Consider the following 26,691-nt stretch of genomic DNA (forward strand, 5'->3'; position numbering starts at 1 on the left):
GCTTAGCAGTTTACGTGTGAGTTTGGCCACAGTCATACAGTCATCCCTCGCTACGTTGCATTTTTCAAAAATGAATTCATCAATAAAAGACGGATGTGTGGTGGTTGACTATGGCCCATTATTAGTCCAAAAATAGTCAAGTCATATGTGGTGTAAAGGTGACTATAGGGGTGTTACTTCATGTCCACAGGGCTCTAATAATGGTTTGAACAGGTTTTGTACTGCTCTAATTACGAAAATATTCACTTTATTAATATTGAATCGAATCATGCTTTGCGGAAATCCACTAATCGCGGATCCGGACCTGGATCCAATAAAGGAAGGATGACTGGAAGGAGAAGTGGTGACAACATAGGCACTTTTCTGACATATTTCTACATGTGTGCATATTTTTATTTAAATTATTCAGTTTTCATATGATATTTCATATTCATATTCATTCCATGCTTTTATTTTGAAGCTTACTTTGCACTGAATAGGACATTTACACTTGAACTCATTCAATCCCATCCATTTTTCAAAAGACAACCCCTTTTGTACCGGCCATTTTAGACAATTTTTACTGATTTTCAGGACACACAGATCATTGTGTTCTCTGGCTATACAAATATGGAACCTACTAAAAGAAAGATTAGACTCCCGACTTTCATCACACAAAAAAGTTTGTTCTACCTTTTTGTGTTCTTTAGTAATCAGCAGTAGAACATTTCAGGAAAATATCAGTTCCTGACTAAAACTGTGAGAAAACCAGGTTTTTGTGAAAAGATATATTTCAAGCATAACTTTCACTTTGACACAAATATTTCATTTGCTTTTGTGACAGCTCAAATATCGAAACAACTGTACATGAACAACATAAAAAGGGCGTTGTTTTACATCAAAATAACAGTTTATTTACAAATATAACCCCCTGAACTATTTCCAATTTTCAGATTTGGAACTGAAATATGTGTCTGCATGTGTGCGCATGTGCGTGTGCACGTGCGCATGCATTCAAATTCCCCTACACTGCGCAACCTTCTGCACGCTACGCTCCCCCACACCCTCTCACTTCCTCCTTCCTGTCATGTGTGTTTTTTTCGCCGACATGATCTCTGCCCAGCTCTTATCAAATGCAGTCATTTCTGAATCTTATTGTGCTTCCATCCACTCTTGTATCGGAAATGCATGAGAAATTCCACAGTCCAATACACGTGTCTACTTAACTTGCTACATATTCATTCATGTATGAAATGTATTTGATTGCTTATGCGTACCGTGTGAATTGCTTCCCTGTTTAATGAACAAATCACGTCTTCATGCGCAAACAGACCCGAATGCAACACAATTTGGGCATTTTCTCTTCTCAAATGCAACTGTTTACCTGACTGTTCTTCATTGCTCTGCTCTTATGTGTCAGTTGCTCTGCGGGGCCGCATTTCCATCTATCTTTGGGGATTCTCTTTCCAAGTTGCACTCGCACGCACACACACAAATCTCCCGGCACATGTATATTTGATTCCTGCCTCAGAATAATTAATAACTATGTGTTGATTTATTTATTTGTTTGTATTTGAAGCAGACAAAAGGAAAGCGTGCGTTTTGGTGTGCTGCTGCGCGAAAGCAAGAAAAGCAAACTGTTTATTATTTAAATGGATTGCATTGGCAATGTAAATTTGTTTGGCTGGGTTTCCTCTCTTGGAAATGGCAGCAAAATGATTCCTTTGTGTTTGGAAAATAACTCAGCTTGATCAGGTTTGCAAATGTGTCGACAAATTTGGACTTTTACCAGTCTGATGGTACACACATGACTTTTCATTTGATGAGGCACTATTACTTTTTATTCAATATGTATTGCCAGGGAGTTGTATGCACGATACGTTCCGAAACATTTTAAAATGATGTTGCAGCGCATCTCAGAGGAACTATGGCACACAATCTGATATTCACAATTTGTATGTTTTCCATGGCTTTTTCAGTACCCTCAAAATGCTTTAACTCCAGTGCACATTAGCAATTCAGCATCCACAACACGGAAAATGTGCAGATTTATTTTCTCTGAAAATAGGCTTTTTTTTTTGCAGAAAACAAGTCAGCATACATGCACTCCTGTTAAAAAAAGTGCACCATTTTTTTTCATGTTATGTCTTTATGCTTCACTGATAATGTCTTCTTGCCAAGTATTGAGAGTTGGCACTTTGGTCGATGGTCCTTGAACGCCTCATGGTTCGGCCTCAAAACTTCCAACAAGGTGAACTCAAGTTAATATTTGATGGTAAATCGATACTGGAATTACAACAGGGAAGCAATGTGGATTATCAATCATTGTTTCGTGAGGAGTATACGTTTTATACTTTAAATGTGTTTAAGTGTGGGAGGCATATTTAGACCTGCGTTGGAGCAATTGAAGAGCGAAGGGGAGAGTTTTGGAGCTAAAGCTAATGTAATCAGTACAACAATCACTTTTATGGCAAATGTTGATCCAAACTCAGAGAAGAACGTAGACGTCAAGCTTGTAGGAGGGTTTTGCGGGGGAGATTTGTGCGAGCCGTATCACAAAAATAGCCATTTTTATGAGTGTGTTATGAGTGTATTTACGTATTATTTATGTCAGTTATAAATTATTTTATATTATCAAAGAAGGGCATGTGCAAATAAAGCCCCACTCCCCCACCCACCACTCACCCACACATACACACACACACTCACACACTCATGTATGCCTCTAATAGACACCTGGTACTCTCTTCAGTTGAGTGAATAAATGCCACTGCCTGAAGAAATGCAGTATGAGTAAATGTATTTTTGTTATGGGAAAACTGTTTGGTACCCTAAATGCATAACCACAACCATTTGGTGGGAAACTTTCACATGAGTTAAACGTCTATAATCATATTATACCATGTGGCAAGGTCACTTTTTTTTTGTTTGTTTGTGATTGGCCACCCATGACTCCTGGCGATTTAGAGGTTATTGTGCTTTCCATAAGTGTGGTCATGACATGTTTTGCCTTTTTACATTAGAGTGGTGCCTTGATTAGCGTAACGCTCACATTTACGGCCACAAAGACTCTGCCGGTAGTAGCCTAGTGCTCATGCAAGTTGTTAGTTTAAGGGCCATGGGTAAATTGCGCTAAAATGTTGGAGTGATTTGGACCCGCTGTGCCTGAACACCTCATTTTAACATTTAACAGAGCTAATCACCTGATTCTGTATCCACAATATGAGGTGATTAGCTCTGTTAGATGTGGGTGTGTGCGCTATGTAACACGCACTGGCAATACAATAAATACAAAAAAAATCCATTATGTGTCCTTTCGTACATTTCCTATGCCGCTTATCCAAATTAGGGTCACGGGGGTATGCTGGAGCCTATCCCAGCTGACTTCAGGCGAGGGGTGGGGTCCACCCTGGACTGGTCACCAGTCAATCGCAGCCATAATGTGTCCTTTAAAGATAATGTACACAGTATTGTATGTTCAAAGCGCACCAAACATGGGACAATGGAATGTGCAAGATGGTTTAATGAGAAAAATGGAACCTTGACAGTCCTGATGCTTTCCAATGTTACTGGCATGACAAGGAGATCCCACCTGAGTTTTTGTTTTTGCACACGGCACACTGGAGGGGGCACCATCATGATCCTTCAATGGAGCAATGGAACTTCAGGTAGTGCAGGGGCGTCAAATGGCGGTTGGGTATGTGAAGATGTTGCAGGGGGCATCCCTCATGACTGAAGGCCCTCGTCTCTGTGGTAATGGCTGGCTTGTTCAGCAGGATAAAGCTGCAGTTCAACATGCTGGCCTGAGAGAGGAATAACCTTACTTTTGGACCATCCTGCATGTTCCCATGATCGAAGTCCATTTGAGAACTTTTTGCGATGGATGGAAAGGGAAGTTTACAAAAAATTGACATCAGTTCCAGACAGTGGATGACCTCCGTAAAGGGGGGGTTGAGCTTATGGTCTGAACTTTTGATCAGCTGATTAACAGCCTCTTTCACTTGAATGCTTATTTGCAATAAAACTATTACACAACATTTGTTTTGTTTCACTCCCGCTTCTTCTTTTTGAAGCTCCTCTTAGAACCTCCTTAAGAGCCAACAATGCAAAATGTAAACAGTTCTTCTGATCAGAAGTGCATAGCATATCATTGCTAATTGATATTGTTTACTTTCTTCTGTGGATTGGCTCGAAGGAGGCATGCTTGCCTCCAGCAGGCACCACACATGCCACACATGCCCCACATGCCACACATGCCCCGTGTGTGTCTGTGGGAGGTCTCCAGCCACGGTTGCAGGTATCTTGGCAGGCTTTTCCACACATGACCTAGTCATGATTTACTGTCTTCATTAGCATGCCATCACTGTGTGTGCATGTGCGGGTGGGTGGGGGTGTGTTGGTGCTTTTGTGCTTTAGGGAGGGTCAGAGTTGGCTCGCTGTCTGTCTTTTGTGTTGGTGTTTTCTGAGAGTCCCTCGTAAGGAATAGTTGCAGGAAGTGTTAGCTGGTTGTAAAAAAGCCCGTTTGTTGTTGTTTTTTGTACCACCACAGCGAGGTGCATCTTGGCATGGCCTGGCATTGCTAGGTTGGTGGGGGGTCATGGACAAAGGCAGTACGGCTTGGTGGGGGATGCGTAGGGCGAGGACAGGACGGACAGGCTGGAGCAAGGTCACTCCTAGTGTGTGTGTTTTTATGGCTCACAAGCATGTCCATGTGACCCCTTCTCTAGCGCAGAGGATGTGGCCTCCCTCCAACCAGTGATTAAGGATGAGCTTTTTTGTATTTCTAATATTTCTATCATTTTTTTCACCTTTAGGGTTAAAATGAAAAGATCTCCCCCTTCTGGTTGCATTTATCATCTTCACTCTCAGAAACTGCTATGTATTGTTTCTATTTAGACCAAATTAGCTGTCAAATTAGAGCAAAAACACTTTGGGCCTATCCGTTTTCTTCGACACCACACCTTTCTCTCTCTCTGGGTCCAGATGGGCAGCTTGCAGGTTAACCGGAACAGCTGGAACTGCATTATTAGCTTCCTGCTGTGAGCTCTTATTGGCCCTGCTCCTCTCCTCCTTCCTTCTCCCGTCTCCTCTCTCCCTCGTCTATCACTTTGAGGACTTGTGCTTCGAGATCCTGCTGATGTAAAGGGTCAGGAAAGTCATTGTGTATTGTGAATATCTGCTGATTGTGTATCGTCCGTGTTGCCAAATGTCATATAAAGTGTGCATGTTCCTTTTTTTGATTGGCACATTAATTCCATGCAGAGAAAATTAAGTTATTTTTTAGTTGTTGGTTAGCTACTGTATGTTGTTGTGGGATGGTATTTCAAAGATGTGCCTCGGATAAGCCAGCTAACTCCCTCTGAGCGCACAGATTAAAGAACCACACACACACACACAAAATAAATATACAGTACGATCCACACACTAGCTGCAGGACAGGATTATATAAATGTAGGTAAACATCTTCACTCACATCCCTTGCATACGTCCAGAAGGAATGTGCTTTGAATCACAAATGACCGCATCACATCTCCCGGGACACCTTTCCATCAATCACTTGCCTCCTGTTGCACACATTACAGTAATATTATGTGACAATGGAAAAGAAAGAAGAAAACATGAATGACCCGTTCTCCGTCACTTTGACAACGAGACCAGAGCCTTGATTCTGGTTGCCAAGACAATTAGCCCGAAATACCGTCATGAATGCTAACCTTAATCAATATTTACCCGGATTCTTGTTGGCGGGTGCAGTTTGCTTTGAGCTCGTTCTTGAATTCAATAATGTTTCTGACTTCTTTTTTTTTCCTCAAAGTGCTGGCACTCGCAACTTACTTTGGCCCCATGGTGGGCTATTTACAGTCATACTCAAACAAGTAAAGCGCCCAGTCACCAACGCGTGGGATGCTTTGTTTGTTCGATTCTGCGGAATGATACGCGGTTAAACTGACTAGTTTGTTATCATGGGGCAAAATCTTGGTGAAACATGTCTTGGAAAAGCTGATCATATGAAGAGTGGGACGTACGAAAACAAAAACGAGGATAGCCCTCGCATTTCAGAAACGGTTTGAGCTTATATTGTCAAGGGACATCACTATCAAAATGACAAACACTGGCTAAAGTGCCAATGTTTAGTGTGAGCGCTAGCGTTGCCTTGATCTCCTTGAACATGCAATTCACCAGAGCCGTACAGGGTGTTGGTAGAATCCTCTTCCCCCTCCTCCATGATGACATGAGAGCAGGTGGATGTTAGACACGGTGCACTCCTTGTGCTAAATTGGGTTCAGGTCTGGAGACATGTTTGGCCACTCCATCAGCAAGACACTTGTCACCTTGGAGGTGTGTTTGTGGACTTGTTTTGTTGGAAAGCCCAAAGAAGACGATCACACTGTGCTCCACGTCACAGTACATGCTGGCCTTCATGTTTCCACTCAATGAACCGCAGATGCCCAGTGCCGGCAGCACTCATGTAGCCCCGGACTGTGACGCTACCACCACAGCACACAGTTATCTTAGCCCGCGATATACAATAAAAGTGGTTGCTGAAATGTGAGCGGGTGGATATGCATGGGAGGGGGGTTGTTATCATTGTGGTGTAAATAAGCAGATGGGTAATCAATTCATTAAAGAAAAAGAGGTGGAGAGGGAAGCAAGAAAGAAACGTCGTCGGGCTCTCATTGCTATCATGCTACCATCGGAAGTGGCAAGCTTCTCCCGTGTTTGTGTGTGTGTGTGTGTGTGTGTGTGTGTGTGTGTGTGTGTGTGTTTACGGTTTATTCACACTAATTAAGCTTATTCCCTCCAGGCTACTTTCAAGCTTTCAATTAAGATTCTAAACAGAAATATACTCTGCATTCATTACCCTCATCGCTCCTAACAAGCTAAAAAGAGGTGTGTGCACGCATTTGTGCGTTTGGCTTTCTGTGTGTTTAGTCGCGGGGCGGGGGCGGGGGGTGTAATTCCCTCTTTTCCTGTGAAAATCCTGAGCGATGATTCCAAGGCGAGAGCAATAATGTGTACAGCTCGCCTTTACGAATGTTAATTGAAGTCTCATTATGTACGATGACACGAGATATGCACAGTAGCCGCTTTTGGTCGCGGTCAGGTGCGTTTAACAGTGTGATGATTCGGGATGCAAATCTCTGTTGTGATAGACGATTCGATTCAAATCCAGATCCACAGGTTACGGTGCCATTCAAAAACGATATGTTTTGAAACCACAACGATTCAATGTAGAGTGCAAGCGATTTGAAGCGATTTATTTAACAGCAAAGCATGAAGTTATAGACTCACATGAGTGCGCCTTATAACGTGCATGACGTGCCCTGGGCTCCGTCTCAGTGTGCACAGATTTTTTAAATGCTGTGCACATCATTGTACGTCTAATATCACTATATTGTAGCGTCAAGGGGAGTTTCCACTGGAGTACCCAGCATGCCTTGCGGGCACTTTCTAAATACCATTTGTAGTTCCGTGTTTGTTGGTAAGACGGTCCTCTTCTTTGACCTCTGATGACCGTCTGTCCACTTGCACAGTGTTGTCAAGCTAGTTGTTGGCTATTGCTTGCAAATTGAAGACCACCTTTTTTAGTCTACTGTACAGAGTTACGACAAGCCACACAGATTATTATATTGTGTTTGGGATTTGTCTGATTCCGGGTCACACCTCTAGTCAAACAAGTGTGTGTGGTAGTAGTGGCATGACCATGTGACGCATGTCTGCACGCTCTTGCATTTTTTGTAACTGGCATCGTTGGCTTTCACAGGACAGGATGATTCCACTGTTATGTAATCTCAGAGTGGGAAACCCAGGCTGCTAAACACACACATGCGCACACACACACACACACACACACACACACACATAACCCAGTCTCCTTCCAAGACACACATGCACTTGTGCACTACCCAGATATGCTCAATTTGTGCTCGCTTTCATTACACACAAGCACTGACTGGTAGTCGCCATATGCCTGCCTTGCTTGCCAATAGAGTGTGTATGTGTTGCTGTGTGTATCAGACTGTTTTTAATGGCATTTTTAGTTACAATTAAATGGAATAAAAGAATATTAGTTGCTGAATATTACAGACCTTTAAGTCTCAAGTGTCGTAGGAGGGGGCAATCAAGACAATGAGTATACTCTTGAGTGGGCGGACAATATGTCGAAATGCCCACTGTCAACCTGGTATGTTTCCTGTGGGTAGGGGTCAAACAAACAACTGTGTACAGTAGTGTGTGTTGCATGTATGCTGTGCATTTTACCTGCACCATCATGCATTTACAAATAATTATGACATCAGGTGAATGACGTGTTTTCTGTGGGAAAAAATAGCTTATTTTTGGATAAATAAAATTCAAAACTTTTTTTTTTGTTGTTTTTTTCTAATAAATTTGTTGAGACGTGAATGCTGACGTGTGTGAGGATCCGTTGTATAGTTCAGGGGTAACTTTTAAGCCTCCTTAAAAGGTGAGGGAATTTCGAATTGAGGCTGAAGCAATTTACTGCGCAGGAGCGCGAGCACAGCAGCATAGTTTTATGACGAGAAGCGTGCTCTAGCTACTGTATGTGCTAATTGCCGAGGTGGTGACTCCAGGCTAGGCAGAGTGTGCTGCGGCAGCTGACTGTGCACTCACCGCTCAGAACACTATTTTCTTTCCAAATACCCGAATTATCTCCCAACGACGTCAGGAAAAGTCCCTTCATTTGTCGCCGATTGGGTTTGGAAAGTCGCCGGATTTAGAGAGAAAACGGCCTAGTTGGCAACACTGAGATGGAAGGAGGGGGAAGCCATTCACAGATGGAGAATACATGAAAGAATCGTTCATTAAAATATTCGAGCATCTATTCTCAGAATTAAAAAACTGAACAGGAAATTCTTCAGAAAGTGAAAGAATGCCTCTCTTTGCAAAGACAGTCAAGCACTAAAGAAATGGTTTTGTGCAAACAACACTGATTTGCAGATAGGATGGACTTTTTTAACGTTAAAGTTGGCTACATGTTGTTTTAATTTTAAACAAATATGGGAACCACTCGGAAAGACCTCCAGACTTATGGATTGGAATTATTTCAGAGAAGGACTACACATCTGGTTGCTGAATTTTGTGTTTCTAAAAAGTAACATTTAAAAAAAAGATGAAAAAGTTTATAAGCAGTGTAATGTTTTGCAGCTCCAACCTTTTTTTTTTTTTTTAATGGTCGAGGAGGCAAAATGGTAAATGGTAAATGTTGCTGACCCCTGGTATAGTTGAAATCTAAATCGGGATGTTAGCAGACTAACATGACAACTGCCTTGAAACGAGTACACCTCTCTCGGTTGGAACTACAGTTGCGGTTTGAAACCTCTTAATGGGTGGCGACTCCCAATTAACCCCTGCCAATGACCGACTGCGCAGTCAAAGGTGTGATGCTCTCTCATTGTCATTCAGTGTAACATATAAAAACCCACAAAGAGATGAGGAGTATTCAGATGATGAAAATATTGACATTTAGAGAGTGATAGAATTAGAGGCGAGATGGAAAATAAGAAAGAAAGAGCGTGTGTGGGTGTAGGATACCCCAGGGAACTCCACACTGCAGCATTCTTTGTCTGCACACGTGTGTGTGTGTGTGTGTGTGTGTGTGTGTGTGTGTGTGTGTGTGTGTGTGTGAGAGACACAGAGAGAGAGAGGTTGAGTAAGGTGGGGGTACTCTTGGGACCCCTCCAGCACTGCAGTAGGTTTCGCATGTGCATTGTCCAGCCCCCACACTACCAATGGGTCAGTCTAACCCCCTGCACCCCCCTCCACTTGGTTGCTATGGAAACACACCTTGAGCGAACCCCCGAGAGAGGTCCATATTCCTCCGCCTACCGTCCACTGCTCTCCTCCCGGCTGCACTTTATCGCCCCCTCCCCTCCTCCTCTTCCATCCCATCGTCATTCCATCTCTCTCACTCCACCATGACTCCCTTTCCCTCCATGCTTGTCTTTTGCCCACCCCCCCCCATACACACACACCGCGCTTCCCTCACCATCTACTGCCTGGCATCCTTTACGGCCTCTGCGCCACGAGAGACAAAACACACGCATGCGCACACACTCCTACCACTCTTTCCCACACACACAGCATCACATAGTTTTGGGAAAGTGGGGGCTGACAAGAGCAAGGAGGGGCAGTAATGGAGGGTTGGCACCCCAGGGACCTCCAGCAGCCAGTGCGGAGATAGCAATGGAGGAGAAAGGGGGCAGGGTTTTTAGGGTTAGTGGGTGCCAGAATACCCTGAGGAGTTTGACACCTATGGTAAGAGTGTGTGTGTGTGTGTGTGTGTGTGTGTGTGTGTGTGTGTGTGTGTGGTATGTAATAGGGGAAGGCAGCCACCTTAGGGACCGAGTAGCTCATTTATGCTCTGCTGCATGTTTCACTGTGATGAGCCGTGTGTGTGTGTGTGTGTGTGTGTGTGTGTGTGTGTGTGTGTGTGTGTGTGTGTGTGTGTTTGCGTGCATGTGTGCACGTGTGTGTTTGTGTGGTGCCACCTGGTCCCTCTCCTCTGGTCAATTAGCAGGGAGAGTGGATGGTAACAGGAGAGAATTGAGCTCAGGCTGACCATGAGCAGTGTGTGTGTGTGTGTGTGTGTGTGTGTGTGTGTGTGTGTGTGTGTGTGCGTGTGTGTGTGTGTGTGTACACATAATACCTTTTTGTTTCCAGTATTGTTGTTTCCAGGTGAGACGTGGTGTTTCGACAGACACACACCACATGTGTTAATATGATGTTTGACTGCTGTTATTTGTGTGTGCGTGTGCTGCCATGCATGTCATGTTCATGTAGAGACGGCGTCCGTGGACGAGAGGCTTCACGCGGTCCAGAGTGCATCCTGCCACTGCACTTGCTTCTATCAAAGTGAAAAATCAAACTGCATTGGCTGTCAAAGGTGGCACATGCGTGTCACCCGGTCAACCACGTTCACGCTCTTATTTAAGGCAAACGACAACAGCCTGTTTGAAATAAGAGAGTGGATTAGAGTAGATACTAGATATGAAGTGTACCTCGCCTCTCGCCCAAGGCCAGGTGGGATGGGCTCCAGCATACCCCCGCGACCCTAATGAGGATAAACGGCATAGAAAATGGATGGATGGACTCGGCGGAGGTCTGCGCTGTCCGAGTGCTTCTCTAGTTCTTATTTTGTTTTGGATCGCTTGCTTTAAAGTTTACTAATACTATGTGAGCGCCAGTGATTCTCAACTGGTGGGTCGCGGATCCGTTTCCTTGGGTCACAGGGTATTTGCCAAACAAAACAAAAAATAGTGCAATGACCTGATGTCCGGTGCTATTCGCTCCCTACGCCGCCACGAGGTGTGTGCCGTGTTTATGGGCGACTTGGTCAAGCTTGTGTCATTTTCAAATTCCTTTTTTTAAACCTTTAACATGGAAACTGTAGTCAGCAACGTGACTTGCATTGCTATTGTGGCGCGCTTGAGTCATCAGAGTCGTCAGATGCAATCTGTAGCTTGTACAAAAAAAGCCATCCAAACGACACAACACGGCAACACACACGCTACGCAAAGTAACCTACCTACTGCACCTTGTGAGCGTGCAAAACATATCTAAGCGCAATACCCATGCCAAAAAAGCACCCATATATTCCCGCCACAAGGCATGCTGGGTAGCTTGTGGTACTCTTTCTACCAACAATTTGCTGTGTTTGTTGCAGCTGGACTACCCAGCATGCCTTGCGGGCATTTGGAAATAACAGTTTAAAGTTACGTGTTATGTTTATCACTTAGTTGTTGATTTATGTGATGCGGTAACTTGCTGTGGATGTGTTCTGTTTATGTTTCGTATGTCATTCTGTTTGATGCCACCAATGTATAGACGGCCCCTGCACCACATTTTTTAACCCAGTGTGGCCCGCGAGTCAAAAGGTTTGCCCACCACTGGACGGTAGAATCACGTGTAATAAATAGTGTTAAGTCTGTGTGAATATTTCTGGAGAAGGAAGTCGATAGCTTTCATAGGATCCTTGAAGGTCAAAAAAAGGTTAAGAACCACCGATACAGGCTGGGCTTGGACAGTAGCTCGCACTCTGAAACGGAGAGCAAACATCTTGGAATCTCCAAGTCTGTGGGAAGATGCCAGGGTCAGTAATTGTATTGCCTGTGGAGACAAGATGAAAAAAGTCTTCACTGGTGCTCTGCTTACTTCATAACAAACGGGAATCCTCAGCACACCTGGAACGTGCCCTCGACTAATCAGAGTGCGTCAGGTACTCATTGTGATCTCCATGAATGTATTTTAACACTTATCAAAGCGGAAAAAGAAACACTTGAACTTAAATCTTGTTTTTGTGTGTCCATGAAATTCCCTGGCCATTGTTTCTGTTACAAATCCCGAGAATTAACCTTCACCCCGCTTGTCCCTTTTTGTTTCTTCCTCATCCTTCTCTCCCTTGTGTTCTCTGCCTCTGCGTGGGCGTGTGCGTACACAACGCACGCTGTGAGACAAAGTGTAACGGCAGGATGCTCTACGACTTTGTCATCTCACTATGGCTCACATACACAAACGCTCACACACGGACTTGGTCTCAGAGGGGAGCAGCACACTGAGTGTACAACCCCCCCACACACTGATCAAAACAATGTATTTGTCAGAAAAGAAGAAGTCTTTCATGACACACAACCACGCGGTCTTTGGAGGCCTTGCCCTCCATGGCGTCTGGTAATCAGTGTCCTATCTCTCAAAAGATAACCACTTCATTCAGCCACCGTGGAAGTATGACTGATCATCAGTGGGTGGAAAGACAACATATAAGCAAGGTTCTCTTTAAGAAAAGGCAAAATAAATATCCATGAAAGATGACAATTGATTTAAATGCAGTGCAATGAACACCTCCCACCCCTCGCTCAATGTGTGCCGCCCACCATGTGACTCCCTCCTGCTGCCTCAATCTCCGAGTCGATGATAATGAACTTCTATCGGCCTCGCTATGCCTCGGACGCTCTGGCGCCCCGCACAACCCAGCAGCCTTTGAGGTGTGTGTGTGTGTGTGTATGTGTGCAAACAAGGAGATGTTGCCAACCATGGAGCATACCATTCATACACACACACACACACACACACACACACACACACACCTCCCCAGAGCCATTGAGACAGGATTAGGGCACCCTTTTGTCGGCCTTTGAGGCAAGAGGAGAGATGGGAATCTTTGTGTGTTGTACTTGTCAGTATGGGTGTCATGGATGTCTGACTGAAGACGTTATTAACCTCACAATCCCCTGCAGCTGGTTGTGCTGAACGGTGTGTGTGACTTGTACTTGTGTTCCTTACAGTATATTAGGCCCTATGACTTGCATAGACTTGATGGACGAAATCAATAATTCATTGATCAGGATAAGTGCGCTCTCCTGCAGAAAATTGGTGTAAGAAGATGATGGAAATAAATGTAATAGAATGAGAGTGAATGATTGTTTGTCTATATGTGCCCTGCGACCCCGCCTCTCGCCCGAACTCAGCTGGGATGGGCTTCAGCATCCCCCCGCGACTCTAGTGAGGATATCCATAGAAAATGGATGAATGGATAAATGTTCATGGTTCCGTTCCGAAACTGTGATGTAAATCCAGTTTAGGTTAAGTTTAGATAATTGATATTATTTGGGACCATTTTTTCATTCATTATTGTCCTGCTAAGTGTAATTCACATGTGAGCCACTAGATGGTACTCAAGTAATAGTTTACCTGCTTAGCCACATTAGCTTGACACAGAAGTTGCCTGCATGTGTGTTTTTGCAGTGTGGCGAGCGACACTGTCTGTGAGCGCGCACCGTTTGGCACTGTTTTGTTTATGTTTACTTTGCCGACCAAACGGCTCAGTAAGCGTTGACTGTCGGGACGAAGGCTCTGCTGCTCGAGGCACCTCCGTCGGTAGTCACCGACACGGTCGTCGGTGTTCATGTGCTGGCCTTGTTCATTCTGTTTAAAACCAAAATATTCCCACACTGTGGCTGTGGCATTCGCATTCATGTCAGCGTATGCTAGCTCACGAAGCTTACGTGCTCCTGCACAAGGTAGCCCCACTACCTTGTGAGGGGTGGAGTTGACAGGAGGGTTCACTCTCCACTTCGTTCTCTCCACTGTGGCACCAGCGTGCACAGAAAGCTGCAGAGTGAACCCTCTTGTCATCCAGCCTGAAAGAGAGACGAGGAACATGAACACACAAAATACACAAGTACCGTGTATCTATCATGATGTAGTATATTCTGTCGCTGCCTGACGGTGTCAGTAAGTGGCTGCACAAAACATCTGTCGTGAATGTTGTATTATTAAGTGTCAAATATGTTCCTGCTTTCATATCGCTCGATCCAACCTTCACACGCATATGTATATCTGTGTCCTATTTGCAGAGGAGGGCATCAATCACGAGTGCAAGCTGTGTAACCAGATGTTTGATTCACCTGCCAAGCTGCTCTGCCACCTGATAGAACACAGCTTCGAAGGCATGGGAGGTACCTTCAAGTGTCCCGTCTGCTTCACAGGTGAGAGGAAAAACACCTTCAAGGACAGTAGCAAAGGAGACTATTGCAGCAGTACGTGTTAACACGAGTCACTGTGCACTCCCCGTCTGTTTTTCAATACCCTGTGAGCTCCATAACTACTAAGCAGAACAAAAATACTTGCATTTTTACTGTCAAAGGGTGCAAGCGATTTTTGGCACCATGACACTGTGGTGTGGTGCCTGACTGGTGGGGCCTCACTTACCATGCACATCGGGGTGGCCAAAGTGGCCATTTTCAATGTGCAGAGCATTTTTTTAAATCAGCTCTCGGCACAGTTTGAAGTTAAAATGAATGCATTATTAACTCATTCAATACCAAAGATGTATTTATACGATTTTTTAACCCGAATGCTCGCTCCCAAAGATGTACATATGCGTCTTTTACGGGTTTTTTGCTCGAGAGGCAAAAAGAGGCGATGACGCAACTGCACAATAAAATAGGCCAAGCAGTTTTAAGCCATAAAAACGGCCAAAAGGTGGCAGAAGTGCAAATTTTAATGGATGCACACACGCGTGCACACACAGTTTAGTTTACATCCATCCATTTTCTATGCCGCTTATCCTCATTAGGGGGCTATGCTGGAGCCTATCGCAGCTGACTTGGGGCGAGAGGCGGGGTACACCCTGGACCTGGACATTCAACTCACATTTATACCTATGGACAATTTAGAGTCGATTAAAATGCATGTTTTTGGAATGTGGGAGGCGACATTCCAAAAACATGCATGCTAGAAAGTTTTTAAGTTGAGCTTCAAATTGCAAAAATAAGGCAGGAAGCGAGTTCACTCTGTGCATTGGTTTCGGCACTTTGGCGTGTTTGTTCCATTGTGAGCCCCTTTGTCATTCATCCATTCATCTCTTTGTCTTGGTGGGTGGAGTCGGGGCTGGTAGCATACACACAGAATGCCGACGAGTGTAGCCTCCTGAGGATCAATACAAGAATTACATTTAGTCGATTGCCTTATATTGTCATGGATTTTTCATATTTTTCATTGTACCTTTCTTAAAAGTAATGTTAAAATCGTGTCTCGTGTTCGTTCTCAAAGACATACTCTCGTGTACCGTCTCGTCTTGTCCCGTGACGCCGATGTAGAGCGTATTTCACTTTAACGGGCGTGTTCAATAAATTGCTTACCGCCCCAATTAATTGCTTAACCCCTTTGAGATGCAACAGTGTATAATGTAAATTCTTAAAATGGAGTGCATATATAGATATATATTTTTAGGTCTTCGCCCGCACGTCAAAAAGTTTGCACACCTCTGCTCATCGCCTCCCTCAGTTGAGTTTGGTCTTGTGTTGTGTGCCCACCCCCAGGTGCACAGCAATGCTTTAAACTTTAACTCTATTCCTTCGTGGCTTATGAATTAGTAAGATGGGCACCACTCCTATGGGGGGGCTTAATAATTCAACACACTCGGCGAAAACCAGAAGTTTACTGAAACAAAAGGGGCGCAAAAGAAAGAAAGGACTAAAAAAAAACGATGTAACACTGGAGCAGGAGTTAAAAAAGGAGATAATTTATTGATAAATATCACAAGGTCTGCTGAGGATAGCTACTCTTGTTTTTGCTGCTTATTTCCGTTGCTTCCTCCTCTTTTTCTGGTGTAACCCATACTCTTCACCCTTTTCTGATTTGCTTTACACATGTGATTACTTGTACAGCTATGCTGCTACAGTATTTATTGCCCTCGCAGGATACGTATTGTATTTTAGTACTAATATACAACACTGTATTGCAAATCTTGTTACTGCTGAAACGGTGGGGAAAAAAAGTTGGGATGTTTGATGGCACAAATATATGTTTAACATGTGTTCTTCCTTTCTTAGTGTTTGTACAGGCCAACAAGCTGCAGCAGCACATCTTTGCCGTCCACGGTCAAGAGGACAAGATCTACGACTGTTCACAGTGTCCTCAAAAGTTCTTCTTTCAGACGGAACTGCAGGTAGGTTGGGTGCGTTGCCGCGTTGCCTTAACCACGTGTCTTGCATCTGCCGATCTGGTCGGACTGACAGACATTTACATAAACGGTTGTCCACATAACGGAACGTAGCTATTGCTTGCACATTTACTGATGACTTTGGCCAGAGACATAAGGACAATGGGCAATAATAAAATGTTTTTGAACCGACCGCAGTTTGTTGACATCGTTTTCCTCCATTTGTGCATAATTTTGTTTGGATTCTTCTGTTTTATATATTTTTTTATAGGGGTGATCTCGCAAGATTAAAACATGGCGAGACTTTTTGTTCAAGAAAAAAAAAAGCAATAATAAATAAATAAATGACACGATAAATTAAAATGAACTTGATACTTTTGCCGGCCATGCGTGTCTTTTTTCCTCGTCTCTCGCCTCCGAACAGGCGGAAAGAGGCTTTGCTCTGTGCACTGGTTTCAGCAACTACGCGCTTTATAGAACGACGACAAAGAGATTGAGACCTCTTGTCGGCCATAAGAGCAGCGTCGTGAGGAGCAATGCAAGGTAACGTTGTACAAATTAGGAGGGAAAAAGATGCTTGCAAAGCCAAATGTCACAGCTCCTGCGTGGGAATATTAATGAGCAAGTTGAGCCCATCAACATGAACGAGCCAGTATGCCGAATTGATTTGAAAGTGGTGGCAACATAAAAGGCAACTAACCGAACTTGCGGGGGGGGGGGCTACACAGTGACATGCAGAGCCTTCGTTCTGACAGTCAACACTCACTGAGACGTTTGGCCGGCAAAGTAAATGCAAACGGAACAACGCAAAATGATGTGTGCTCACAAGAAAGTCATCGCCAAAGAAACACAGTTGAAAAGCCAACATTTCAAGAAATGCTGCAAACGTTTGACAGACAGTAGAAATTGCCTGTGAGAAAATACATGACACAACTTTACAGGGTAAAAGATGACATCTTCATCTTATTTGTTACTCGTGCCCTCTTGCAGTTTTTCTTGCGCTGGTCTGAGGAAGGTCCTTGCAAGTGTGATGTCATATAGGTGTGTGTGTGTGTGTGTGTGTGTGTGTGTGTGTGTGTGTGTGTGTGTGTTGAAATAGGAAGGGGGCACATACGGTCTTGGGCCAGCTGTAGCCTGGTCTGTGATGAAGTTAATCGTTCGTCTTTCATTTCTCCATGTCGTTATCTCCACGAGTCATCTCGCACCAGACCAGTGACCTGCTAAATCTGCTGGCCAAACACCAGTCAGCCAAACTTCTACCTGCTGCCCCTGTGGTGACCCGGGGTCATTTGGGGGACTCATTGGTACTTATTTGAGGAGTCCAATAAAACAGCAGAGAGATGATCTGCTGCTGCTATCATCTGTTCAGGTGCAGAAACGTGTTTTCATGCCACAGTAATGTTTTATTTGCAAACTATGATAAATACAGGCAGTGTGCACAGTGACACCACACAGATGAAAGTGTTAATAATTGATGCAGAATAACAAAACACTGCGGATTATTGTTATTAAGTCTGTAGCAGAGCCATGGCTGTCATTTTCTAAGCATAACAAACCTCAATCTGCTAAGTAGTTCATCTTGAACCTTTTCTTTGAAGCGCTAATTAGCCTTTTAGTAACATCATATCACTTCATGCACTTTCTTTAAAGGTACTGTTTTACGGAGCTGCTTGGAAGAACAGTCTTACCTTAATTCTGTCTCAGGAGAAATAACAGGTTGCATATACGAGTCTCAGGCATTGCTGAGCCAGTCGGATATTGACAGTGTTCATTTAAACAGATATTGAGAAACAACATTTACATGATTTGTTTGTGAGAAGACAAACCCGCAGGCAACAGACACAAAGTGACTGTGATGAAGGACTGGAGGTTGTGGGCATATGGCCGGCCAGTCCATTTAACAGCAGGCTAACTGTTGGACCCTGTCGGTTAATGTCCACACAGACACAACTCACACCTCACACACGTCCATCCTTCATCTTCATGCGGCGTCCCAGGTGACTTCTCACCTGTGAACATCGCACTGAATGATGAACCTTGAAATGATCTCATCACGGATCCATTGCAATATCTCCAAGAAATATTTGTTTTTTGTGGCGATTCCACAGTCCATCGTTTTTGACATACCGCATGGACCCCAACATAAGACGACCCTGGAGATATATATATATATATATATATATATATATATATATATATATATATATATATAGGTTTTTTTTTTTTATAATTTTAAAACAGCTGGTAGATATATTTCATAGCTGCTTGACAGTTGTTTGATGACATCATTGGCTTAAAATTAGCATAGCTCCTGCTCTTCTTTGCTAACTTCTGTGTTTAGGTGTATCTCACCAGGTCGCTGGTGTGTTGGCGCCACCTGTTGTACGTATACATTTCTAGACCCTGCATATAATTTATAAATGCTCGATAATGCAAGTACAATGTACAGCAAACATGTACCACTGATAAAAAAAAAGCCCACAGTTTTTGCATGTTTATGTCTTTAAGCTTCACTGATACAGTATTTTCCTCAAGCACATTGTCCACCATGTCCTTGAACGCACCATAGTTTTGTGCTATCTATCCATCCATTCATCTTCTTCCGCTTATCCGAGGTCGGGTCACGGCGGCAGCAGCCTAAGTTGAGAAACTCAGACTTCCAGCGGATCCTGAGGTGTTCCCAGACCAGCTGAGAGACATAGTCTCTCCAATGTGTTCTGGGTCTTCCCCAAGGCCTCCTACCGGTCGGATGTGCCCTGAACACCTCTCCAGGGAGGCATTCAGGAGGCATGCTAACCAGATGCCCGAGCCACCTCAAATTGGCTCCTCTCAATGTGGAGGTACAGCGGCTCTGCTTTGAGTTTCTCCCGGATGACAGTTCTTCTCACCGTATCTCTAAGGCTGAGCCCAGCCACCCTACGTAGGAAACTAATTTCGTCTGTTTGCACCCGGAATCTTTTCCTTTCGGTCATTACCCAAAGCTCATGACCATAGGTGAGGGTAGGAACATAAATCGTCCGGTGAACTTGAGAGCTTTGCCTTTTGGCTCAGCTCCATCTTCACCACAGCAGACTGCGTCTCTGTAGATGTCGCACCAATCTGCCTGTCGATCTCGCGTTCCATCCTTCCCTCTCTCGTGAACAAGACCCCGAGCTACTTAAACTCCTCCACTTGGGGCAGGATCCCATCCCTGACCCGGAGATGGCACTTCACCCTTTTCCAGGGGAGCACCATGGACTTGGACTTGGAAGTGCTGATCCCCATCCCAGCCGCTTCACACTCGGCTGCGAACCGAATCAGTGAGCTTTGAAGATCACGGCACGATGAAGCCAGCACAACCACATCATCTGCAAAAAGCAGACACCCGATCCTGCAACCACCAAACCGGATCCCCTCAACGCCCTGACTGCGCTTAGACATTCTGTCCATCAAGGTTATGAACAGAATCGATGAGAATGGGCAGCGCTGGTGGACGATCTGGACCAAGCTCTGACACGGACAAGGTGGCCCCCATATTTCTGGAGTACTCCCCACCAAACGCCCAGAGGAAGACGGTCGACTGCCTTCTCCAAATCCACAAAACACATGTACGACTGTTTGGGTAAATTCCCATACACTCTCAAGCACCCTTTTATACTTTAAAATGTGTTTGAGAAGGGGACGGTTCTGGAGCAGTATCGTAGGAGAGCATTAACGTCAAGCTAGTGGGAGGGTTTGGAGAGGTAGGAACGAGCCGTGTGGCAAAAAGAGGGATTTTTATGGCCGTTTAAATTACTCACGGACATTTGCCATTCCCTGATGGTCCCCCAACGTACTCTCTGTGAAACGTGAGGCTCTACTGTATCGGACTGCAAGTGTGAACGCCCACCATAGTGATACTTGACAGTGTGCTAACAAGTCAAGTGAAGTCATGTAATATTTTCATCCTGAATCGTCTTAAGGAGTGTATTCTTCCCTCGTACTTGTCCACCTTGTCGACTCTGTGGTCCCCTTCCAAGTGCGAGTGTACGCATGTGTGATAACTTGCAGCCTCAGTCTGACTTGCCACTGCTCCAATGTCCCACGGGACGCCTCTCTAAGTGGGCTGGACAGAAAGGCAGACAGGGGGAGATGGAGAGCAACTACCACGGAGGTTAATGCCACTGCTAGCATTTATCGTGTGTGTGTGTGTGTTTTAATGAGGTGCGGATGGATGAAGACGGCTGTTTGGCTAGCCGGAAAAGACTTTGGCCTCTTTCAATCCCTCAGAGGGTTTATGTGATGTCCTGCTCACGCTCTCTCCCTCTATCTCCGTCACACACACACACCCAGGGGTCATTGCAGCACGGACACATCGCTGCATCATCCCTTCTCCCTGCAGACGGATTCTTCACTCCTTCATTTCCTCTCTCCCCCTTTCTGCATATAAAGTTGTCCGTGCAAGACCACATTGTGAGTGGCTGGCCTTCCCTTGCCATGTTTTTACCTTACTGTTTTTACTCTTCCGGTCCTCTCTCCCGCCTCTTTTCTTCCTGCCACCCCCCACCCCCATCCGTCCCAGAAGAACCAGCCCCTATGCATATTTTAGCCCCTCTCCTCTCTTCCTCTCCTCTGTGCCACTCCCTGGTGCCACATAAATAGTGCAGACGTAAGCTGGTAAATAAGAGATGTTTTGCTGTGTGTCTTTGTGCTTGTGTGTGTGGGACTGAGGGAGGGTGTGTAAATAAGAAATGTTGTGGCCCTGATCAGCGAGGTCCTTCCAGATCTCATTTAGTCCCAGACTTCTGTCTTTCTTGCTCGCTGTCTCTCTGTCTTCTTCATCGCATTCTATTTCTAGCCTCCAGGGGGTGCTGTTGTACAGCTTCCACCCTGAAAGTTTCCCTTGATCCATCCATCCATCTCTAGTACCTCCTCCTCATTTTATTTCTCTGGATCCGCTGCTCTGCTTTAGCGCTAGTTAATATTGCATCAGCACGAGATGGGTGGATTGCTGGTCAGATGAATAAGTGAATGGATGGGGAGATAGTTTTGTTTTGGATGTGTATTGTTGTTTCTCCCCACCTGTTCTGTGTCCCTGCGGTGTTGAATATTATAGTTTGGCGTGCTCACAGCAATGCAGTGCTTTTAGATGCAATTAAAAAACATGTAGTGTATATACTGTACCGAGAGGAGAGCATTAGGTTCACCTGCACAATATAAGTACAATAGAGTGTAGTAAGATCCAGTACAAGACATGCATCAAACTCAGTTCAATACTTCAAGCAGTCACATATTTATTTGTGACTTATTTATTTATCACAGCGAGAACTTAAGGCAATCTGTTACAACCAGTCAGTTTAAATTGTAGTCTGCATTTTTTTTTTTTATTAAAATGAAAGTAATTATGTCTTTAAACAACTCGGTTTTAAAAGCATTTAGCTTATGGATTTTTAAAATTAAACATAAAAATAACTGTGATCTGCCAATTCTCCAAAAAAATACAATTCTCAACAAAAACTATTAAAATACTGATATGGCATACAAAAAATGCTAAAGATGCCGGGGGCCACTTTGATACCTTGTGATCTTTAACGATGCTAAAACCAATCCAGTGTAGGTAGGGTTGGTTGTCGAGTCTCGAGCATCGATGAGAACCGAGACTGACATTGCGATTCTCCCGGGATCGTTCATTTGGATTCCTAGTTTCAGTGCCCACTTCGCAAGACCGGAAGAAATAGCCGCGAACGCCAACGGAGACGAAGCCGGCGAGCATGGGGTAAGAAAAAGCGGCTAAAAAGTTTGGCTTAAGTTCATAAAAAAGAGCGGTCGGCCCGGTGCAACATTTGTAACACAATGATATCATACTCATTCATGGTGTAGAAATAACACGGTACCTCGCTTTAGACGCGCTACGTCGGACTTCCTCCAAGCAGTCAACAATAAATGACGTCTGTCTCATGCCAATGTAACCCAGGGTTTCAGGATGCTAGCTAATGTGGACGTTCGGTGTGAATAAAGGACGGGATATACGGCGAAAGACACGTATTAAAATCTGTTTTCTAAGCAATGGTAATCATATAGAGCACGTGATATAAATAAAAACGGTTGTCCAGCATAAATGATTATTTTCCTGTGTATGGAAACTTATGGTCCACCCTGTATTATAAGTGATGCAATATCAGATTTGTGTTCGAGGTGACAAAGCAAATTGGTCCAATATCTAATGATTACGGCTGCAACGATAAAGAAAATTCACAGCTCGGTTCGATTTGATACTTAAGTGTTACGGTCTGATATATTTTCAATGCCTTTTCATGCCTTTTATAACTTGTATTTTATTGACACGTTTGTTTCAATTCCAAAGTATAGTTTGTAAAGTATAGCTTCTGTTTGGATCGCTTGCACCGCATCGTAGCTAACGAGTGACATGGGGAAGAGCGAGTGGAGGTAGGATTGCTGGGTTTATAATGTATTCTTCTTTGTAGTGTGTTAAAAAATCCTCCATCACCAACAGGTGGCTCAACAGTTCAAGATAAAGTGCTATCTTTCCCCTACAAAAAAGTGACATCAAGAGCGACAGCGAAAGAGAGAGAGAGAGAGAGAGCCTGACAAAGTGTGTGATGAAGGAATGGAACTGTTCAATTCTGACGCTGAAGAAGATGACTTTAGTGGTTTTAGTTCCCAGGAGGAGGAGGAGGATGGCGACGAATTACTTTTCTGGTGGTAGTAGTAGTAGTAGGCGACTGTTTAACTAGCCGTATTACACACATTGTTCAGCGCTGTTTTTGAAAAAAGCATTTATTTAATCAAAAGTTTTTAAAAATCCGTGTAACATCTTTGTGTGTACTAGATATCCCATGTTACAACATGGACACTTGTGACTAATAGACCAGCGCGGCCTATATATGTACAAATCTTTCAGCTTATGTACCGGTGTGCTCTATAGTCCGGAAATTACGGTACACTTCCTGGCCCTCACTTGAAATGTGTACCATGTGAAAAATTGGTACGCAGCTGTGTACCTAACCGAAGGCGCCATACCAAAAAATCCAAATACATGTGCCGTCACGGCCTTGTTATTGGCTGAAGTGCAGCATTAAAAGTTCCAGCTTGTATCCCCGGTCCACATCTCTACTGAACATTGCCAGTGCACTGCCTTTGTCGGTTTATGTATTTAACGACAGAAGAGGTGTTTCCAAACTCTAGCTAAAAGCTGCACTGCATTAGGTTACGGAGTAACTCTGCGATGGGGCAGTTATACTTCCTACCCCTCACTTATCGGTGTACTCTCCTCCTACTTCCCTATTGTGACTGTGTAGGTCAATCTGGCTTTTATACGTGATCAATGGTGAGGTGTGCTGGTGTTAGTATCTGTGAATAATGTTGTTTTTGTCTTGTCTGAATCAAAGAGCCTCACCGTCTCCCTCAAACTGAATAATGGAAAAGTGTGTATGTGGCTGAACTGACAATAGGTTTCCGTCTTTGTGTGTGTGGGTTTTGCCAGTGTTTGGGTGTTGCTTTTGGCTGTGAATCTTATGTGAAGTCACAGTGCATACTCTCTGATCCTGTGTGCGTGTGTGTGTTTGTGCGTGTGTGTGTGTGTGTGTGTGCAATAGGGAGAATTTGATCTGAAGATCCTTTGGCGTTCCAAGGTAGAGTACTTGGTTGCCCCAGTGCTCTCTGGGAGACTGTGTTATTAGAATGGGGACCAGGCACACACATACACAACGCACACACACACACACTTACACACACACACAGTTTCCTTCTTGAATCCGTAGACTTGAGGGTATTTGCAACTTGGAAGAGAGAGAGGAAACAAAAGAGAGACTTATGGTAGCCAGCCAGCCGTACCTGATCACCATCACTTAAAGACACATTTTTACTGGAGATCTTTGGAAACCATCAGAAAATATGTATTGTTTTTTGGTGGTGACCCGTGCATACCTGGTAACGTAGCGAATGTAAATCCGTTCATGCAAAAAGAAGCAATGGCAAGACAGAGTGAGTTAAAAAGGGAGAAAGCGATAAACGCAGTGGGTGAAATCACAAAGGCGCAACACAATGAGTGCCAGCGCCTGGTGGCTTTGCAGCAACCTGGATTGTGTTAATATCACTTTGTGTGTCAGGTGCACTGAGGCGTTGTGTCATTGAACAGTGTTGTGTGCAGACGGCTTTCCTTTTCTTTGGCGCACTGCCGCTTGGAAGACATAATGAAGTGTGAAAAGTGAACTAATCAGCGATGTTATTCTTCCTCAGCGTGGCTGAGTAGCGACCGTTCTCGAGCGAGGCTCATGTTTACGGACCAAAATTATGTTTTTAATTAATTTATGGGAGCATGTTTGTAACCCACGCTGTGTCTCCACACTCGTCTACAGTACATCTGTGCTTTTCGCGGGGTTCAGTTCCAGACCCACCAGCGAATGGTGAAAAAAGCGAGTTATTGAGACGGCCGTAGAAGTGAACCCTCCTGCCACTCGCAACAGAAACCAGGTTTAAGCTGAAAATATGCCTCACACACTTATTAAACACATTTAAAGTATAAAACGTATCGGTACTCAGCACCAATGAATGATAATGTAAGATAATCGAGTCATTAAGCAGAGAAAGTTATATACAGACATGCCAGTTTGCCTTGGCGTGTGTGCAATATGGCACCCGTTGTGTTATTAATACACTGTGGGGGTCCAACCATGTTCATAATGTATTTTTATCACAAAATGTCATTGTTAGCAGCCTATTAGCTTACTAATACATGGAAACAGGAACCGGAGGTCAGCTCTGTCACCCGTCTACGATGTCACCAGCAGCCGACTCTGTAGTTCTTTGCTAACTAACACAGTTGCCGTGTACCACAACTCTCTGCTTTTCTTTCCATCGCGGCTGCAAAATAACCCACAATGGAGCCAAAGAAAGTGCTGGCATTTTGATAAGCGTAAGAAACACTCGGTTCGCCACCGATCTGCGTTCCTACCCTCACCTATGGTCATGAACTTCGGGTAGTGACGGAAAGGACAAGATGGTGGGTGCAAGCGGTTTCCTGGGAGGTGTTCACGGCACGTCCGACCAGTAGGGAAGACCCAGGACACATTGGAGGGACTATGTCTCTCAACTGGCCTGGGGACACCTCAGAATCCATCGGGGCTGGATGAAGTAGCTGGAGAGAAGGAAGTCTGTGCTTCCCTGCTTAGGCTGCTGCCCCCACGACCTGACCTTGGATAAGCGGAAGAAGATGGATGAATGGATGGATGGATGGATGGGAGAATCACTCTTGAATTCAATAAATAACTCATAGCAAAACGCGAAGGTGATGTCCGAGGTGATCCCACTGCCACATCGTCTTTGTCAATCACATCTTCAGTGAAGGTAAAAGTGATGTTAAATGTTCATTTATTCCTTTCATTCGTCATTTATATGCGTTTACATGCATTTACATGCATTTCAACGTGTTTTCTGCATGTAAATTTGCAATTTTAAACAAAAAAATGTGTTTTGTGTTAACATTTTTGACTTTCTGGAACGGATGAATTGTATTTACGCGATCTCTTCTGGGGAAAATTGACTGGGTACGTTTCAGTTAGAGTCGGACCATCTGGAACGGATGAGTGACACCAAGCAACATTTCACTGTGTAAGTTTCACATCCGCTTAGCCTCACATAACCATGGTGCATTCAAGGACTGCTGAACGAAATGTGACACGCTCGGCAATAAAACATTACTGTACAAGTGAATGATAAAGATGAAAACATGTACTGCATGCTGTACATTTTACCCGTATTATCCCATATGTACGTACAAATGATTACCATTTTGTGTGAATGAGATCTGTGGGGAAAAAAACATCATATTTTCGGAGAAAAAAACCATTAAAAAAGCAACAATTTTGACCAAAATCTGCAAATTTGCAGGGTCACAAATGTGCGGGGATCCACTGTATTCCATGCCACACCTTGTGTATTTGGTTGTGTTTTGGTTGTTACAGTATTTAGTCTTGTCACCCATGTCTGCAGGCTCCAGTCCTCACCTGGCACTGAGCCTCACCACAGTCTACACGGACGACATTCCTCCGAGTACATTTGTCTCCGTGTGTGTGCATGGGAAAGATCATCCCTTGTTGTGCCACATGCGTGCGCTTCTCTGTGTGAGCGGTGTGACTCAAACGTGTCACGCGGTGCTCGGGGGTGATTAGCTGTGTGTGCTGGAAGTGAGGTCACTTCCTCCTCTGTGTAACAGCTTGCAGCGGGGAGCTCGCACCTTCGCTGCTAATCAGTGTGTGCATTCGCCTCTC

At 44.3% G+C, this 26,691-nt stretch overlaps 1 protein-coding gene across 2 annotated transcripts in view; it reads left to right on the forward strand.

Moving 5' to 3' along the window:
* znf423 (zinc finger protein 423) overlaps positions 1-26,691 on the forward strand; it is a 169,530-nt gene that overhangs the window by 133,517 nt on the left and 9,322 nt on the right. For both annotated transcript variants that reach the window (XM_054775407.1, XM_054775408.1), the window contains 2 exons: positions 14,355-14,486; positions 16,335-16,450. In XM_054775407.1, the coding sequence (XP_054631382.1) occupies positions 14,355-14,486; positions 16,335-16,450 (248 nt within the window). The remainder of the gene's footprint in view (positions 1-14,354; positions 14,487-16,334; positions 16,451-26,691) is intronic.

This window comes from Dunckerocampus dactyliophorus, chromosome 5 (genome assembly GCF_027744805.1).
Source record: "Dunckerocampus dactyliophorus isolate RoL2022-P2 chromosome 5, RoL_Ddac_1.1, whole genome shotgun sequence".
NCBI lineage: Eukaryota > Metazoa > Chordata > Actinopteri > Syngnathiformes > Syngnathidae > Dunckerocampus > Dunckerocampus dactyliophorus.